The 19,922-nt window shown below is 46.5% G+C and overlaps 1 protein-coding gene across 1 annotated transcript in view; it reads right to left on the bottom strand.

Annotated features, from left to right (window-relative positions):
- AGBL4 (AGBL carboxypeptidase 4) overlaps window positions 1-19,922 on the bottom strand; it is a 988,954-nt gene that overhangs the window by 8,411 nt on the left and 960,621 nt on the right. Inside the window, exon 12 of the mRNA XM_072867873.1 lies at window positions 19,135-19,231. Coding sequence (XP_072723974.1) covers window positions 19,135-19,231 — 97 coding nt within the window. The remainder of the gene's footprint in view (window positions 1-19,134; window positions 19,232-19,922) is intronic.

Genomic DNA, 19,922 nt, shown 5'->3' with positions numbered 1-19,922 from the left:
TTTGTAAATTTGGATTTTTTTAAACATTTTCAATGATAAAGAACTTTATTAATGAACAACTTAATGAAAACAAAAAGGACTCTGATTTCAAAGTTCTTCTACATACCTTGCCCATCAGTACTCATGCTCTCAGCCTCCCCTGTGTTCCTTCCACAGGAAGATTCAAACCCCTCCAGACTCGCTCTCTCAAAAGCATATCTTCCTTCCACGTGTGCTAGTCTGCCATGGAGAGGTGCATGAAATGGGAAATAAATCACACCTCCCTGTATTAACCAGCTATGACCTCCCCTAACAGCCACGCTGCTGCAATGCAGTTCATGTCAGGTGCCCTTGGATCTCTGCTCGGAGCTCCCAGATGGGGAAGAACGTGAGTAATGAGAGGTGCTCCTCCATGCCCGGGCAGAACCATAGAAGGATGTACTGTGTCTGATCTGAAATCCCCTCTCACGCACCACAAAAAGTCCAGTCCGTAGTGCACGTACCTCCAGAGAACGGATGAAATGATGGTTGGTCAGCTCTGCTGGGTCTGGAGCGTGTGGCTCCAGGAAGCCTGGCTCTTCTGTGCCTGGAGGCGGCCTGGTTGCGTTTACAGGGCGATACTGAGGCAGTCGGCAGGCTGTGGGCCATCCTCCCCCTCCGAACGGTGCGTGCAGGGGCACTCACTTACAGGGACAGACTGCTCCCGGCCGTGGCTGCAGCAGCGGTATCGGTACACGTCTTCCTCGTAGCCCTGGGGTTGCAGCGACCCAGTGAAGTTGCTCTCTGCTATTAAACCATGGCTATGGACCACTGAATACTGATACTAAAGCACAGGGAAAACCTTAAGCAACTCTTGCAAAGTGCTTTGAAATCTTTGTCTGCACAGGGACAGAGGGACAGAAATCAGCTCCTTTGCCAGCCATGTCAAATTCTTTTAGCAACTGCCAGTATAAAAGGAAACGCAGTGAGCTCTGCTTATGAATCGTTACCATCCAGCACCATGCCTCCGGCTGCTGAGGAAACTGGTTTAACTTATTTTATATGAAAAGAGATAGACACAAACACACACACACACATAAATAAAGCACACACACGCATATAATCTAGGAGGCAAAGAGAGAATCTGTATCTGCATTTGCGATATCTTCCTGCACCAGGTAAGAAAAGCATCTTTTTCCTTTTAACTGGGTGCTGTACATACATTGTTTCCTTGCAGTCTATCTTTAGGCTATAGCAGTTCACAAGGTTTTTTTCAGCAGATGTGTTATTCAATTACTTCAGGGCTTTTCCATTTGTAATATTATGAAGCAATGATAGCCAGCAGACTTCACCTGTCTTTTAGAGATAGCCAGCCTGGTAATTTTAACTCTGCCCATTTTATCCACACCAGTAAATCTCATAACATGGTTATAGAGAGATTCCAATTTTTGTAGAACCTTCTCCCGGGAATTCCTGTATACAGTATTGCCATAGTATGTAATGGACATAACCTGTGATTGGATTAATGTTTCCCTAGTGAAGAAGTCAAAGCATTTCATGTTCCTATAACTGGTTTGCAGCTCTGCAGTAAAGGTCTTTGGTGTGGCAGAGAAAATAATTGCGAACGCAGCCCCAATCAGAATATATAATCCCCTCACAGCGAGGGTCCAATTCAGCGCAGTTAGACTGCCTGTGCAGGGGTTTGTAGCGGGATTTTCTTGTCAGGAGAGCAGAATGCACAGAAAACAAGTTAATTTTGGCATTTTAATATTCATCACCCAGTCCTGTACAAAGGGAGGTAAATACATTGCTAGTGCTCCAAGGGAGAGCCCTCCAGCTCCCCAAGCAGAGAGGGGAAAGAGGCAGGGCAATGCAACGGGGCTCTGGTCTCCCGACAAGAAGAGCTCTCCACTTGTGCTCAGATAAACATGTGCCTTTGTTCTGAAGAGTAAATACCGTTCTGTCAAATTAGATGCCCAGTTTTGGACCCATATTGGCTTCTGAACCTTTCAAAATCCCTGGTGTTGCCTTACCTTGAACCTGACACAGGTGACTAGTAAAGAATTATTTGTTGAGTGTACAACGTGCATTACTTACTTACATCTGAGACACAGATTGTCTTCCCCAGGGAGAAGAGGTTCATGGCAGGCCAGAAGTAGGCTCTGATGCAGGATCTGCCCACTCAGATGGAGGAAAAGGACCTCAGTGCTCGTGTGGGAGGAAAGCGAACTAGAGACTGGGAGCAAAAGGTCTCATATTTTCAGCGCCCATGATGCTCTCCCCAAGCATTTGTGAAATGGTGTGTGCACATCACACGTACTCTGCCACACCAAAGTGTAAGCCCTCATCATGCGAGCTAGCAAAGAGCCTGCAGTGAAAGGCTCCAGCTCCCATCCCCAGCTGGTCAGGGAGAGCTTTCAAGAAACATGGTTTATTGGTGAACCCCGAAAGCAGAGGTGGGTCTCTGGAGAAAGCACTGTAGAGTCAGCTCTGCCTATAGGCTTCAGAGGAGGCATGACTGGGATCTCAGGGTGGAAAAAATGGGTAGCGGCATCTGTGGCTGTGCGTGGACCAGAAGGTGCCAGAGACAAACTGAGACAGGCCTGAAATGGGAGGCAGGAGCAAGGAGTTTGAACATGACGTGCTGGAACAAGGATGGGGAGGGTGGGCTCCAGAACAGGCGTGCTGCCTGACTGAGGAGCTAGGCAGATGCTCTTGGCAGATAACCTTATGTTTGGATGTTATGGTATTGCTAGGCAGGTGGAGAGGATGGGAAGAAGGTTACCAGCATGGGAGTTGACAAATGGGATGTCATCATTTCCCATATGGGTAACTGTCTCCAATCTGTCCTTTCTATCCAACTAAAAGCTTGGGATATCTCAGCAGAAAGGAAGCATTTCGGGCAGAGATGAGCATTTTACATTAGGTCTATACTAAGACCTAGAAATTGCAGGCTGTGGGGCAGATACGGGTGGCAGGAGACAAGAAAGAAGTGGAGACAGTGATTTCCAGGATGATCCAGTTATTAAATCTAAACTCAAAAGACTGACTTTTACAAGTCAGATGGCAGGAGCCTCTGACAACTGATAGCAGGGCAGCACAAGAGCTTCCCAGAACCCGCTTGTCCACATCTTGGTTTTGAAGCAACTCTGGGAGCCTGTGAGGAGGAAGGAATGAAAATGAAACAACACACTCATTCCACAGCTGCTTTTATCACTTTATTCATATTTTTAGAGTAGACTCTTTAGCAGCTAAGCAATACCTGAAACTCTCTCATTTTATATATATATATATATGTATATACAGAACCATTCAAAAAGCAGTAATGAGGAATTCTGCAAGTGTTTTTCCAATGAATATGCAGAAGGAACATTATCACCCCAGTAAACCAACTTTGAAAGTCTTCCACTAAAACCCTATAAAACCCAACGATAGTCGTAAATTAACACTAGATTAATTCAAAGGAGAACTTATCCCCCCTCTGCGTACCTTCTAATCCATATCTCCAAGAGGTCATTTTAATTATCACACTGTCACTGCTATTCATTACTCTGCTTTTGGAGACAGAGAGCCAGCACTGTGCCTTTTTGGATGCCTTGGAATTCATCATATGAAGGCATTTTATTCCCCCTAAAACCATGCACAGTTTAACCCCCTCACCTTGAAATACTAACAATATCAGGTTTGCTTGGTGTTTTAAATCATTTTCCTTCTGGTGGGATATCTCTTTCTTGTTTTCAACCAAGTTCCCCTTATCAGCGAGAAACTAACTAATGAAAGCCCAGCTAATGGGTGACTAATGCACAGACACAATCAGCTCAAGTTTTGTCAGATCCTGAGTAGCTTATCCTTTTTCGGAGGCATGCAAAGCCAAATTTTTATCCTGACTTGTACCTGCTCACTCTTTCTGGCTGCAGTAATGCTACCTGGATGGAAACCATGTGCCAGTTGCTCCCAGGAGGGCTGTTGTGATGGGGTTCCAGAAGTGCATGTGGGGTCCTGAGACACAGAACGCAGACTTCAGCCTTGACCCTGCTTGGTTTGTTTACTTGTATGGAAGGGAGCTCAAGGACCTTACACAGAGCTCCCTTCTTTCCATCAAGACATAGATATGGGAACTGTATTCAAAGACAGATGAGAACATATGAGGGCCTACTAGCTTCCTGGCTGCATAAATGCAACCCAAGCTGCTTTCAGTTCTTCCTAGATCACACCTTTGTTCAGTGTTGGTCATGCTCGGGCCTTGCAGACAGGTCTCCATTGCTGAAGACTCACAGAGTACTTTCACAAGGGACAGTAAATTTAAATGACCTGGAAGGCCTATTTTAGGCTATAATTCTCAGTTGTCTCATACCTTTTCATTTATCCCCAGGATACGTTCCTCTCACACACAGGCCAGAGCGAGGACCCAGCTGAGTCTGACTGTTCCTAGATCACGGCACTCAAGTCCTGGGAAAGAGGAGAAGAGCAACCAACCCAGCTCTTTTACTAGAGAATGGAGTATCTGGGGCTACTACTTCTTCAGGGCCACCCCACACAAAGAGGAGCTCATTCAGTCTTGTTTCACACGTCTTTGTTCACCCCCCCATCTGGTTCATCCTTTCCCTCTCTATCCACTGGGTCTTGGCACCTTCTTTACTCCAAGCCACCATTGCAGCCCAACTCCTAGCAGAAGACAGTGAAGAGAAGCTGCTTCCTGCGTCTTCTGATGGGTTGGCAAGAGACACCTCTAAGTGCACTCTCCCTTCCCATCCCCTGGAAGACACTTGGACTCCCCTCAGGATCACCCTCTTTTACTCTCCAGTTTGAGAAGCACTGGCATCGCGCTTCAGATCCACATCGCTGGCAGATGTTTCAATTAGTCACACAAGACAGGAGACAAGACTGCCTAGTGACGGTGGCTTCAAGCAGGGCTTTCACATGCTGTCCATGTAATGGGAGGATGGTGAAGTTTTACCTGGGATTTCTTACAGTGGTGGCACAACACTGTTCAGCCCTTTCAGCACTACCCCGAGCTCACATTGCCTCAGTCGTACATCTGGTGGGAAGTCCAGTCTTTCTAGACCCCAACCAGTTTTTGCTGGAGGACCATGGTTCCTGCCTGTTAGACAGGTCTTGCAGCGAGTTTCATGCCTGCAGCCTGACAGTAACATTTCTCATATGACCCCTTTCCTCAAATGATCTGATAGAAGAGCAAAAAACCTAACCATGCAGCAGATGATAAACGGCACACTGAGGAGTGCCTGCCTGACTCCCAGAAGCTATTTATCAGGCTCTCTTAATGCAAGCTAACAGGGCTAGCACATGCAATTGGCATAAGAGCTTCTGAGCCTGACACTAAAAGGGAATACATCACATGGTGCAGCAGGGGAGCCAGGACTCCCTCGTTAGCTCATCGTATGGATTACCCCTTTAAAGAGAGAGAGCAAGGCTGGTGGAGGAAGGGGAGGCTTTCTCATTTTAACAAATAGCTTTTCAGCCGCTGCAAATGATTTCTGTAAATCTATCAAGTCACTCTTTTTTTTCCCAGAGATGAGACCAAGAAAAAAAAAAAAAGGATAAAAAAGCCCTGAAATTGATTTACCATCTATAAATAAAAAAAGAATCAATATTAAAATTTCTAGCTAATTTCCCTCTCCCTCTTTCCTTCTTGGACTATTTGTTATCTTCAAAATACTTGTCTGGGGATAAAAGAGAAACATCATCGGTTCCAGATCCAGACGTGCTCCTCCGCCTCGCCTCACAGACCAGCCTCCTCTCCTCTCCTCTCCTCTCCTCTCCTCTCCTCTCCTCTCCTCTCCTCTCCTCTCCTCTCCTCTCCTCTCCTCTCCTCTCATCGCATGGAGAGAGGCTGGTCCTTCAGATGCCCCTGGCTCCTCTTCTCCGGCTTGCTGCCAGCATGGCTGTTCCCTTGGCCCCGCTGGGCAGTGCATTTAAAAAGCGGCAGTTTTTCTTTCCTGCCAAAGGAAGAGAGAGAGAGGACAGGTATTGTAAAACACTGCAGTGTTTCAGCAGCAGGTAAGCTGTGTGTGGGGTGTGCTCTGAGGAGAAGCCATGTGTAAAGTCTCACAGCGAAGTGCATCTGCAAGGAAGGCTTTGGCAGCTCGAGACAAATTAGAGGTGGTTAAAGACCAGCTGGTCCCCTCCTCCTCTGGCCAGAGCAGGGTTAGTCCTTCCAGGAGACTTCAAGGGCTTTGCACTAGCTCTGAGCTCTCCAAGAGAAGGACCCCGCTGCTTCCCTTTGGGCTAATGCACTTACTGCTGTTTTCTTCTCACTGCAGCCCCCACATGCCGGAAATGTTTCACTTCATTTCTACTCATTAACAGCCCTTGTGTCACTGTGAATATTTCCTTCTGGGGCATATACCGTTCACAGGACAGCTGTGTTCACGGGTCTGCTCACCAGTGGGTTGCCCCCCCTGCCAGGGATGTTCACAGCTGGGGCCAAACTCCTTAGTGACAGACTCCCGCTGCATGGCAGCGGATCACCCGTCACCCAACACATGATGCCAGTGCTTCCAGCATCCAGACCAGAGCCTTCAAAGAGCCTGATGTGATACTGCGATTTCTCTGTGTCCATTAACTCCAATTATCTAACGGTCATGCAAAACTTTAGTTGTCACTATTTGGAGTGTTGCACTTCCAGCGCACCTTTTGGGCTGTAGTCCTAACAGAGCAGTGGGAGTTTAACTACTGACCTCCAAAGGAGCAGAGTTATGCTAAATACAAAGTACTTTTGCAGTGATGCCCCAGGAGTTCACAGGATAAGAACTGAGCTCATCACAGTTCAGCACCACAGAAACAGCTCCTCGGCTTCCCGCAGCTTGTCCATGTGAACAGACCTACTTTGTAAGGCTTTGGTTCCTGATAAGTCTCACTACTTGTTTCCCAGACAAAGTGCTGCTGGGTATGTGTTTATGGTGTGCAAGATGCATGTTAACTACTTTAAGGAAAAGTAAATCTCTATCCTTTATTATCAGTTAATTCTGTAACATTTCTATTCTATTTACTTATATAGCCTCTTTGCTTAGAGGTCTTAATTAAAATCCTCCATCTCACAGCCCAGCGCTTCTGCCACCTCTCCTCCCTCCGGGTCCTGACACACTTGTGTTTCACAGCAAGACGGGCACAAGCGACCGGACAGCCTCAGCCCTGGTCTGCCTAGCTGCTGGGCAGAGCCAGGCCTGGCAAGAAAGTGGCACAACTCACACCATCGTACCCAGAGACCTCGCTTTGATGAGAGGCTGAATGACAAGGAGTGTGGGTCCCGCAGCACCATCCCTTGCTCTGGGAGACTTGGACAGCACTGGGCCATCCCAGAGTGAGGAGCTTCGCCTCACAGCTCCCTGCCAGCACTGGCAGGTTGCACTGCAACTGCAAAGGTGTCTCTGAGCCAAACGCTGGGACCAGGAGCCAGAGGAACCAGCTCTTGGCTGCCCGCTGGCAGCCAAGGCAGCCCTACAGCCCTGCCTGCAGACTGCTGGCAGAGAGCGGGGTCCCTCCGCGCTCACCCCAAGCAGCACCAGCTCCGAGCAGCCATCATCATCCCCTGCGTGTACCAAGCTCCAACCCTGTGGTGCTGCATCTCCCACTTATCTTGGCAGAGTGTGAATTACCTCCCCTCGCCAAGCTGGCTGTGCTGCGGCTGTAAAAGCAGATACACCTTTTGATGGCTTCTCCTTTGTAAAAGCAGCAAAACCCGACTATCCATTCCCATCCCGAGGAAGGAAATCAAACCGCGCTGTCAGCCTTGCTCACACCAGCCAAGGGGCTCCGATGAGCCTTCAGGATGCCCACTCAGACAGGCTCCTCCCAGTACCTGCCATGCCCTGCCGATTTTGTTTGTTCACCCCCCCACTGCTACGGCAGGACACAAATGGAGAGGGTCCTCTACTTGTGCCCGATCTACTCTTTAAGCACTCGGTCTGCTCCCTCTAGTATCAGTTATCTGTATTCGCTACGGCAGCTGGAGACCCAAGCCAAGCTGGTGTTGGTGCTGTACCAATTCATACGGAGACACAAACGCTAGGAAGGGGAGCACCTATCCGTTCACAGAGCCACGTTACCAAACGTGAAGTGACCTACCAAAGGCCATGCAGCAGATTTGGGGAGAACTGAAAGGAAAAGAGCTGAGATGGAAACCCAGGTTTCTTCATCCCTCCACCCTGACTCACCCCTGAGGAACTGGGCCCCTTCTAAACCTGCCTGCTGTAGCAACACAGAGAAACCTGCCTTCCCCACCTCGCAGGTGTGTGTTTGTCAGTGCTTCTGCTTTTATTTGCAGAAGGAGGTTTTAAAATACACTTTAAAAGAATTGAAATAATGTAGGGGCCGATAGGGCCCAGGGCTTAGAGAGCTTTACCTCCACCAGCCCTCCCCTCCTCACTGCAGTCGCAGCTGCCACCAGCTCAGCATCTCCTGCATCTCCACAGTTCAATCACCAACCTAAGGCACAGTGGTATTTTGAAGAGATAAACACTGAGACAAAAATAAATAAATTAGGACCCTGGGAGGGAGACCTGAAAGGCACACTGAAGTGAGAACAAGCGGTTTCTCTGGTTCTGTGTATAATTATATTGACATGTTCCTAGACAACACTGGAGACCCAAACACAGCAGCAGCTGTGGACCAAATGGAGAATCACACAAAACATAGGAAAGCCAGCCAGTCAGTCCATCCCCTGCCCTGGGGCTGCATCAGCACTGCCCGTGTCGCTGCTGACAGCCTGCCTGCCCACTCCCAGGGCAGAGCCAGCACTGGACGGGCAGGCAGGGCTCGGCTCCTGGCCGTCCTGAGGCTGGCTCTTCCGTACAGACACCAATTTCTCTGTGCCCACTCATCCAGTCCACTAGAGCAGTGCTGCTGAACATCATTCCCATTCTCCTCTCTGCAAATGAAGGAAACAATATAATACGAAACACGCAAAGAGGATAAAAATGGGTCTTAAACCTCCTTCCTTTTTCATGATTTGAGTAACACAGAAAAAGGAAATCCTGTCTAACCAACAGCACTTACAGGTGGGATTTTTAGACACTGGCCTTTTTTAGCAGCCATCCAGGCATCCACTGAACTGAAGCATCGTGAGTATCAACCACTGTTCACATCAGGTACTTGTGACAAAGTGATTTTTTTGGACATACAGCCAATTGACAGACAGTCATGATCAAATCACAACTCTGCTGCATGCTCATCGCACGTACAACAGTTAATCTTGCAGCCATGCAAACTGTTTTGCAAATTGAAATCTCAGAGGCATAGCAATTACAATACCAAATTTATACCACATCTCTCAGTCAACTAATTGTACATCCAAAAAATCACCACTTGAATAATCTGAATACATTCACCTTTACAGCTAAAAAAACCCCACTACATGCTTGATCTCAACACAATTTTGAGTTACAGAACCCCATGGGGAGAAAATGCCAACCTCTGATTTCAACAGCAAAATTGCTGCTATCTAAATACAGCAGATGCATAATTCACATTGAGGTCTAACAGCTTGGTGTTTCCAGCGATGCTCTTTTTCACGTTCTGCAAAATGGGGATATTCCTATTGCTTCCTGTAGCTCTCTCAGCCCGACTACAGAAGACAAGCCCTATATACATCTACTCCAAATGTCGTGTACACGTTCACATCTAAAACAACTGTATCTGTATTTCTAATTGTTAGGAAACCTTAAACCTGAAAGGTCTTAAAATGAATCAGCAGACTTACAAACTGGGCTAATGTTTTAGATGAGCTGAGCTTTACAAAGTGACCGCCATAGGCATGCTTGTGCCACTATGGTATTTTGAGCTCTTTCACACACACATTTCTTCACTTTTGTTTCCATCAGGTAAAGCAAGTTGAGGTGGGGAGCAATAGATTTGAATTAGTGACTTTGCAGCTGGTGTATTAAAGAGGGCCAAAACAGAAGAGAATTTGTGTTTAAGTTGCAAAGGGAGGAGAAAACGAAGTTATCCAAGCCACGTGAGTGGGATCAAAAATGAATCATCAAGGCTGGAAAATGACTAACCTCTGATCCCTGAAACCAAGAAATCTGGCTGCTGTCATGTAGCTGCTGATCTAATTTTTACACTTTCCCCTCTATACAGAGGGGACACGTTACCGTTGCGTCCATCGCAGCTAAACAATCAATGCCTGATTACTTCAAATGCTTCACTCTCAGGGATGCACAATTAACCAGGCCCATATTTGACACTGCGAGGGGAGCGCAGTATTTTCTGGGAACGTCTGACAAGTTTCAAACGTAAAAAACACAAATCAAATGGCCCAGCAGATAATGACAGCCAGTGCTCTGGCAGTTAGATAATGTGCATGCTCCAAAGCAAGGCCAATTAGAAGGAATAAAAACAAATTTGAAATGTTAGAGCAAAGGTCAGAAATCCTCAGCCATTACCACAGGCTTGATTTTTTTTTTTCAAGCGGTCACCAGTGCCTATTTCCAGAAAGTGAGCACAAATTTGCACTTGCCAGACAACCACCTACCTATTACATACAGCAGATTATGATTTCTGGGCCATACAAACCCCACTAATGTGCTGCATGGAGAATCCCAGCATTATCTGGAAATCTCATCAGGTCCATACCCTGTGGCCCTACCTTTCTGAATGCAGGGGCTGGTCCATGCTGCTTATAGAGAAGGCATCATATGAGAGCCTGCTCCCCAGGAGAGTTTGCAGAAGTCTGTCCCTGTGCCACTGAAGGGATCCTGCTATTTGTCATCCATCCATCGGTTCCTGCCCTCCTTCCCCAGCTCACTGCAGCAAGGCATACCTGCTTCACCAAGGAGACAGTGCATGGAGGCAGGAATAATTAGCTTGTAACTGGAACCACATTATCACACAAGAGAAGGAGAAGTAGCCACAATTACAAGCAATGCACGTGGCTCAGACCCAGCCATCGTTGTGTATCTTTACTGACCCTGGAGCAGGAAGCTGCAGAGAGGATGGAAATAGGTTTTTGTCTCCTGTCCTCCTATTTCCTAAGGAGCAGCAGGAGAATAATGGGTTGCACTTACCTGATGAGATGTAGCAGAAAATGACAGTCTCTTGAGCTTGTTCAAGTTAGCAATATGATACTGGGATTAACGTGCTATGTACATCAGACATTACCCATGTTGACCCACCCTACACATAGCAGCTGTCTCTGCTTTCAGAGCAGAATGCTCTGTCTTGCTCTTTAGAAATGCAGGGTAAATCCAGACAGGGGTGAGGCATGAAATAACACAGATGCTCCAAATCTGTTTACTGAGCCCTCGCTTCCTCAGAGCAACAAGCCCAAGGAAGGAAAGGGAAAGCAAGTGGGTATCTCCAGGCGTATCTATATGAGGATGCCTGTAAGAGCTAATCCAAATACATTTAGGGTATAAATGTAAAGCTGATTAGCCACAGTAAGCTCCTATGTGGATATGCTCCTTCGGAGTTAAAGTAGCCATAATTCAATTTATTCATTTAGCTCATTTCCAAAAGTAAATTAAGGTAGAGTAAATTAAATTAAATCAGCTGACAGCACCTTCATTTTGAAAGGGATTGTTAACATGGACCCAATCTTCTTCATACAGTAATGCAGATTATTTTCTCCTGCTGGGCCACCCGTCAGGCACACTGGCCCCCCGGGCTAGTCCTGAAGTATTTTTACACACCTTTTGTTCAGGGACTGTCTGAAAGCAGGACCAAGCCGGAGGTGTATTTGGCTGTTTGCATGTGCTTTAGTGTGTATGTGCTTAAATCCAGGGTAAAATTCTTCCAGCCGGCACTCTGTTTCCCAAGTGCTTGACAAGGTAATTGTTGTAATGTGGTATTTTGGTGAGCCCTCTGCTGGGAGCTGGCCAAGCACTGCAAATCTCCCCAAACTCTGCAAATGGATCCTTTTCGTTGAACCCACGCAAATGTGTCACTGTTTAAAACCTGAAAGGTTTTCTTTAACGACAGCTACAAGTATCAAGAGTTGCATAAAACGTGCAGACGTGTGTGGGAGTGAGCTGACAGATTATAATTACCAATAAAGAAGGGGGGAAAAAACAAAAATTAATTTTTGAGGCAAGACATATAATTTGCCTTTAAACCATAGTAGTGCTCCCATTACTAATACAATTTACAGCCCTGGAAATCAGATTGAAGTTGTTTGACTCCTCAGCAGTTTGTTGGTTTTTTTTTTAATTTTCCCTTTAAAGGAGCACCGGCCAATGTGGGAGGGTAAAGCAAGGTTTTTTTTAGACACTCATTTGAGCTTTGCACTGCTTGAACAGGCAGGGAGCCAGTTAAGACAGTCTGCAGGCTCCGGCTGCGAGGTGGTGTTTCTGTGCTAGCTGGTAGGATCGTGCACCAGTGCAGCCCTGGCTGGCCCTGCCAGTAACACAGGGAAGACTTTTAAATACAGTCTGGTCCCACCTGTCCCTACAAAAGCGACACAGCTATAGGGCACCCATGGACCAGGTCCTGGTGAAATCCCTGAGATAGGTTGCAGTCCTCCCTCCAAGGGACCCAGGATGGTGATGGAGAGTTTTGCAGCTGACTTTTTTTTTTTCTGCCCTCATTTCATTTCCTCCTTTCTCTACAAATTGTAAGTGGTTTTGCTGACCTTTCTCTGGAGCAGCACTGGAGGAAGGGGAACAAACCATTTACTTTGCTGTGTCTGCACAATTCAAGAGGCATTGACGTTTATGGTACTGGCGTTTATGATACTGGCACCATTTTGGTGCTTTGGGACTTTCTCGGAGTCCCTTCACCCCCTCAGGGGCATAGTAGGGTGAGCTGCTGATGTTACAAGTAGCCTGGGGAGGTGAAGAGCCTCCGTGTATCCTCTGTGGGCAAGGGGAATGGCCAGACCCACAAACGTCTTCAAGATTGCTCTGGGGAACTTCTCCTTGAAGACCCAAGTCAGTTTTATTTTGCAATAACAAAAAAAAAAAATTTAAAATATGGAGACACTGAATTTGCTCTTAGTAGCAGTGGTAGCTGGCTGAAATGTGCAGCTGAAATCTGAGCTGCCTCCTTGCCCATGTGTTGGAGAATGTGTAGTTTGTTTGGCCCAGGCAGACATTTCATTCAAACCAGTTTGCTAACTGGGCTATATTTTCCTATACTAACACATGCCTATGCCCTGTCACCCAGAGACCAAGGAATGAATGGCTCAAAGATGGCCAGCAACATCTCCTTCCATGTGAAAGAAGTCATGAGAAAAAAAGAAAAGATGCCCGATTTTTCTTTCTCTCACTTTCACAGCATTGCAATGCTACTGTGCCCCGGAAGCTGTGGAGTATTTCAGATCTCTGTTTCACTGAGATCAAATTTGGTCTAGAATATTTTTTCTGTTTATTAGACTCTGCTCTCCTCTTAGCCACTGAAAATGGTGGGGGAAAAGATGACAAGGCAGTGATTTAAGTGGGCTGGGGATGGCAGCAAACAGAGCCCCTAGAGAATGTCAAGAAGCAGCCATCTCTATAAAGCAGACAGGTGGCTTCAGTCCCAGCTCGCTTCAGTCCCAGCTCTCATGTCAGTCATGGCCAGGTCAAAGAAAGCACTACTAGATGTAGGTGAAACCTCAAAAATCCTGAAGGCAGAGCTTAAAAGTGTAGAGAGGAGTTTTTCTGAAACATGGGAAGAGGTGGACTGGGAAGAACATCCCAGACCCAGTGGGACAGAAGGGCCCACACACAGCGCGTGCCAGAAAGCAGCAAATCCCTGGGATGGTATCAGTCTGAGCCTGTAAGGCCACAAAACCTCTGGACACAGCTCTTTAGTGTCAAGATGGGGCTCAAAACTTGAAAGGCTGAGTTGTCCTGGCAGAAGTGCCTCCGATCAGACTGTGCCCATAGACAGGAAGACATTCCCCAGCCCCACCCAGTGTGATACAGATGATGGTGCCCGTCACCTCTGAGGATGATGGGACAGTCCCGTGGGCCCATCCAGCCTGCTGGGTACGCAGCTGTGAACTCATACATCATCATTAAGGCTGCAAAGTCAAGCAGCAAAAGGAGGAATTGCCAGAATAAAGGCTGTCAGAGCAATTTTAATTCAACCTCCTGGCAGATATGCTTCTGATGTGGTCTTTAATTACCTCATCACAGCCTACTTTTTCTTCAACAAGACTGCTGCTTCATTCAGGGCACGATGGACAGACGGCAATTAATGAGGGGCCAGTCAATATTTTGTTCTGTCCTTTTTTTGTTCAGTGTATGGCCCCAGGCATTATTTGCTGCATGCCATCAAATCCCTGCTCTTAGACAGAATTATTCATCTTCTCCTGGACCTTTCTCTCATGTGTATCAGTGCAGCAACTGTGAGCTTCCCACACAGGAAGGAATTTCTCTTCCAACACTCCTGTGAGCAGAGAGCCTGGGTTTTGCCTACAGGAAAACGTGGTGTAGACATGAGTTGCAGAATGCTCCACTAGCAAGGCCCAGGTGGGATTTTTCAGGGTACCTACATTGTGTCTATTCAAAGCCCAGCTCCCCTAACCTCAGCCAGAGCTGTAAGCACTCAGCACTTCTATAATTTGAACTCCAGTGTGTCCAGAAAATGAGAAACATGGAACTGGTGGCTCTCAGAGAAAAAATGTCAGTGGTTTAAAGAGGCAACATCTCCTCTGCTGACACCATGCTGGAACAGGGCTCTGCTGCGCAATGAGCCAGAGTGAAAGAACAGAGCAATGCTGATATGGGCAAAGGGGTGGACTTAAGGCAGTGCAAGGTGACTGGCATTTGCAAATTTTTCAGCAAAAATTCAGTTTTCCTACCTTAACCATTCTTTTTAACAGTTGTACTCTGCTTTCTCTTAATGTATTACAATTTTTTCACCTTTTACCAAAGATTTCAGTGGAGGACATTTCTCACTTTCGACCCAAGCAATCTTAACCTTTACTCTGGCACAAGTAGAAAGAGGTGAGCGCAGGCCAGAGACTCAGTAGGAGGAAGAGCTCCCTGTGCCACCAGCAGCATCAAAGGGAGCCCCACTCAAATGCTTTCCAGTGAGTGCAGTGGGAGCAGAAGTTGCTGGTAAATGAGCAGCTTAAAAAAGGACAGTAACAAGAGGCGAGGAAGGGCATGAACCTTCACTGCCACCCAACAGCCCCTTTCTGCACTGCGCTCTCCTGCTCTGTGCCCACTTAACCCAACCTTAGAGAGATGTCTTTGTCTCCAGGACAGACTTTCCTGAGCTTCTCTGAAGTATGGCTAAGTGGCAGTGCTCTCTTCTCCAGCAGCTTCTGTAGGCAGCACAGAGGTCTCTTTTACTCTGTTAGAAATTCTTAGGCCTACCAGTTTGTCACTCCAGAAAACGTCCAGCATTTTTAGCAAGGCTTTTAATTCATTAGCTCACATAGGAAAATATTCTAACCTTCCTGCCCTCCCCAGCTGAGTCATCTTGCCGCAGACACATCACCTTCAGGAAAATAATTGCTTAGCATGCTGATAAAAATGGACATTATCCTTCTGAACTGGGCGTTTGTTTGGGATCACGGGGTCTTCCCATGATGAGGACTGCAGGACACATTGGGGTTACTGTTTGAAACAAGTCCTGACCTTCCCTTGCAGGCCGTGGGAAACCCTGTGTGGCCACTGGGCTGGGCTCTCCAGGGGAACTGGGGGAAGGCTGGAGGAAGCTCAGCCAGAGAGAAGGGGCTGAAGGGTTCTGGGAGGGACTGGATGAGCTGTGGTGGGAGGGAGGGTGCACGGGAGAATAACCATGCTGGAGACGGAGGGGGTAAAGACAGAACTGTCTACGAAGCAAAGACAGTGCTAAAAAAACCCCTTTAAGCATTTAATTTTCATGTCTGGCCTCTCTACAGAGTCAGTGCACAGTCCAGAGGTCTTTTCAGGGATCGGAGCTACTTGGGGACTTCAGGTTTGCTCAGAGGTTCCTTTGGTTACAGAGGGAGCAGAAGCTTCTAAGCTTGATGTCTATGGCCTGCAACTGTGAACACCTCCTCTCGCTGGTGAGGACACGTTGGGAGGGAACAGGATTGCCCAGTGCGGAGTTAGGTGCACCAAAGCTCACCCCAACCCTTCAGAGACCACCACCACCACGACAGGTTCAACATTAATGTCTAGCAACCAGCCACTCAGGGACAAAACACAGCACCCCTACTGCCTCACACACTGGCAGGCTCAGCAAACACTTGAGGGCTCCAGCCCTAACCTCACTTTCATGGTGGCCTCTTGGGAAGTCGGTGGAGCCTGACTCCTGGAAGGGCGGTGGGCACAGTTCCACAGCAAGGAACTGAAGGCACCATCTAAGGTGACACTTGTCACAGGGGCTTCTGTAGACAAGGGTAGGTGGAATTTAACCACAGGTCCAGCTGACCAGTTGGATTCACTTACAGGCACATAAGCACCTTATACAGATATAGCTATTTCTCTTTACCTCTTGAAATAAGCTGCACAAGTGTACGGGATAGCAGAGGGTACCCTAGCCCCAGCCTCAATCTTGGTTCTGTAACTGGAGCTGTTGCATCAGTTCTTGCCTCTTGCTCCAGATGATCCTAATTCAGTTCCCACTGAACTGCCCGCATTGCCTATGCTCTAGGATGGCTGTTGTCAGACGGCCTGACTGCGTGGACTAAACTCTTGAAAGGTGCCTGAATTTGGGTACCAGCCATATTTCTGACTCTCAGGACCACCTCTCCCTTTCTGTGCCTCAATTTCCTTCTCTGCAACATGGTGATACCAACATAAATGTTTCCTTCTTTAAGATCTTTCAGTCAGATGTGCTCTGGAAGTGTTGCAGGTTGTTGCTATTTCCAGGGCTATCATTATAACACATTTTGGCTGCACTAATTCCCTCAAACAGAAATTGTTCTGCCTGTAGTAGGCTGGGACAAAGCAGCCAATTAGTTGTCCCTTACACGTTTATTAACTCTGCAGCTTTCTTTCAATGAGTGTGTGGAATCTGGTAATGTTTTAATATATTTTCATAAACGGTGGGCACAACATGTCCTGTTTCAAGCTAATAACCATGCCATATAATTAGTCCTGATTACACAGATATTTAGTATCATTTTACATATTCCAATCCTTTCCTAGTGCCACTGCCTAGCCAAGGCATATTTAAAGCCACAGCCATCTCCCTTCTGTTTCCCAGCAGTTTGCAAGATTTTCTTTTGGACAGGTTTACAGTTAACACGACAGCTTCAAAGAACAATTTCATTTCATTGATGTACATTTTATATATATATACAGGCTCTGATCAATGTCAGGTGACAAAGCCCAGGATACAAATAGAAGGCATTTGTCTACTTACAGGGAAAAGCTGGTATTTGAAAGTTATCAGGAAATTAACATGAATCTTTAAAAATCTATTCCTTAAACATCTATTGGCATTGGGCTGAACCTTTACCGTATTTAGGATTTTACTGCGAGGCAGCACTCCGCAAACAAAAGATCCCTCATCCCATTAGACTCTGGTGGGGGAACGAGAAAAATTTGCTCTGTGCAACCCGATTATAGATGTGTATCTTTCCCTGCTGGCGTGGCTGTCTCTATAGAGATGGACATGGATATTTGATGAGATTAAAATGCTTCAGTTACCACTGTCAGTGGTTCTTAAATTTAAAATGAAGAAAGCAAACAAACATTCCTTTTGATGAGGTAACTGAATGATGCTACGGAAAAGCACTTTGCTGTCAGGTGGTAATTAGGTTCAGTAATAGTTGTGGGTTTTTAGCCTTGGAGGCTGTGGCCCCTGGGAGTCTGAGAGAAATGATACATTCAATTTCCGGAGGAGAGGAAGATGCTGGATGCTTTTCTCTGCTAACCCTGCAGGTCTCTGCAGATAAGAGCATTCAGAACTGCAGTGCTGACAATCCTCCTTGAGTCAGCCTAAACTGTTGTGTCAAGATCACGAACAGAGAGAGGGAGATGGACTCAAAGCAGGGCATTTAAACACCTAACGCAGTCAGGCTGGCTCTGACCACATATATAAGGAACTGCCAGAATGGCTGCACTGAGAGGATTTTTAAAGGCTGCAGAAGGAGCTCCAGCAATTGCTCTATGGTCTGGGCTGATATTTGTAACATCCATCTTACACATCACTAGAAAATCTTCAGTAGAAAAGTGCTCCTTTGCAAACAAGCAACTGTTCCCACAGGTACTTTTTTAAGAGGGGAGAAAAGTGGGGAGAAGAAGGGAGTGAATTTCAAGGCTCAGCTGCTTCCCTTGCCAATTTGGAATTGGCTTTTCCACTGCAAAATATAAATTATATTTGGTTGTCCTATTAAGAGTTGAAACCCAAATAAAACATTCCAATTGGCCCAAATGCATTTAACTGGAAATTTTGAGTTTGGAGGCATTATTGCTGTTTTCTCAGAAGAGAGGCAAATTCTGAATATGGTGTTTCCCATCAAACGGGAGCTCTGGTTCCTGCTCTGCTCCCCTCCTCACGTTGTTACACAGCTTTGCCTCTTCAAGGAATGATGGTTCTCAACAAACAGTTCGGTTCAGTGGTATCTCCCCTGCTCGTCACAAGCTAAGAGACACTGAGAGGACACCAGCTGGCCAACACCTGAGAGAGGGCCAGCAGCACTGCAGGGATTCAAGCTTGGGCATTTCAAACCCTCTGTTCACACCTCTGTGCATTGCTCACCAGTGCCTTACTTCATGTCCAAAAAGACTTCCTTTTGGACAAACATCCACTGAACTGGTTGTAAAGCTGGAGTAAGGATTTACGGCGAGAGAGGATCCCCAGGTAAAGGGTCCCAGTTGGACTGGCAGAAGGAACCTGCCATCTGGCTGCCAGCACTGCGGCAGGTCCAAGGGGAGATGGAGAACCCTGCCTTTAGCACAGGCTTGCCAGTAATTTCCTGAAGCACTGAAAAAGTTTTCACTTCCAGAATTAAAACTTTTCAAAATAAAGTGGGTCTGATTCTCCTCTTACTCTCAGGAGATAAATGAAGGGTAAGCCCATTAAAGATACTGGTGAGAGATTGGTGTACAGCAGACAGAATTCAGGAAAGATATCAATATCTCCAAAATCCTCTGAATATTTTTTCAGACATAAACCAGGTATCTTTCCTGATCATAAATGCTTTATTTCCGAATGGAATTTCAATAAAATAAGCACAGTTAGACTAGCACGCTTATTATAAAGCCATAATGCAGTAGCACTGAAGTTTAGTCATGAAAAGTATTAAAAAAGCAGCCCTGCTAAAGCAAGAGAAATTGCTTTCTGACCTACCGAGTTTTAGGAGTAGGTGCTAGCGGTCTCTCCACCAAAGAGTTCAGCCTGTAGTAATCCAAGAATGTCCTAGCCACATTTCTTCCAAGCTTCATATCTGTGAGTTTTTAATTAAGGAGCATTTTTTGGAAGTAATTAATAATAATAAAAAAGCAGAGTCTAAAGGTAAATTACTGCTGTTTGATGCATGAGCAAGTTTTACATTAACCATCCCACAGTGCTCAGGCTTCAGGCAAAAAGACTTACGCAAGCAGATAAAGTGGGGATCATCTTGTTTGCTTCTTGTTTACACAGGCAGATGCTGCATAAAACCAGAGACAGGAGGAAACAATCTCGCTTTCCCCCCATGCCTGGTTGCAGATCGCTGTGGTGGTCATGAAGTAATACACTAGACAAAAGGGGCCTTCCAATTTCCATGTTCAGGCAAAATAATTACCTAAAAATGCTTGGATACAGGCAGTATTTCTGTGCTTGTATCCAGGAAACGAGGTCAACAATGGCATGGTATGAACCAGCCATGGACCAGAGTACAAACTCAAGGTTGGGATTAAAGCTGTAGCCCTCCAAACCTTTAGCACTGACCCCACACTGTCCTGGGAGAATACAGTGTTCTTTAATTGTGTGGTATTCAGGACCTGAAATGGTGATTTTAGCACTGAACTGGAAGGACAGTAGATTACCTTAAGGAGGTCAGCAGTAACTCTGGGGGTTCTTCTCACTAGCCACGATTCCTCCTTCAGCTAACCCTGAGCCCAACACTAGGCAGGTGCTGCACATCAGAGCTGCCA

The sequence above is a fragment of the Ciconia boyciana genome, chromosome 7 (assembly GCF_034638445.1).
Source record: "Ciconia boyciana chromosome 7, ASM3463844v1, whole genome shotgun sequence".
In the NCBI taxonomy this organism is placed as follows: domain Eukaryota; kingdom Metazoa; phylum Chordata; class Aves; order Ciconiiformes; family Ciconiidae; genus Ciconia; species Ciconia boyciana.
Note: the sequence above shows the minus strand (reverse complement) of the source record. Positions and strands in the feature narration are given on the sequence as shown.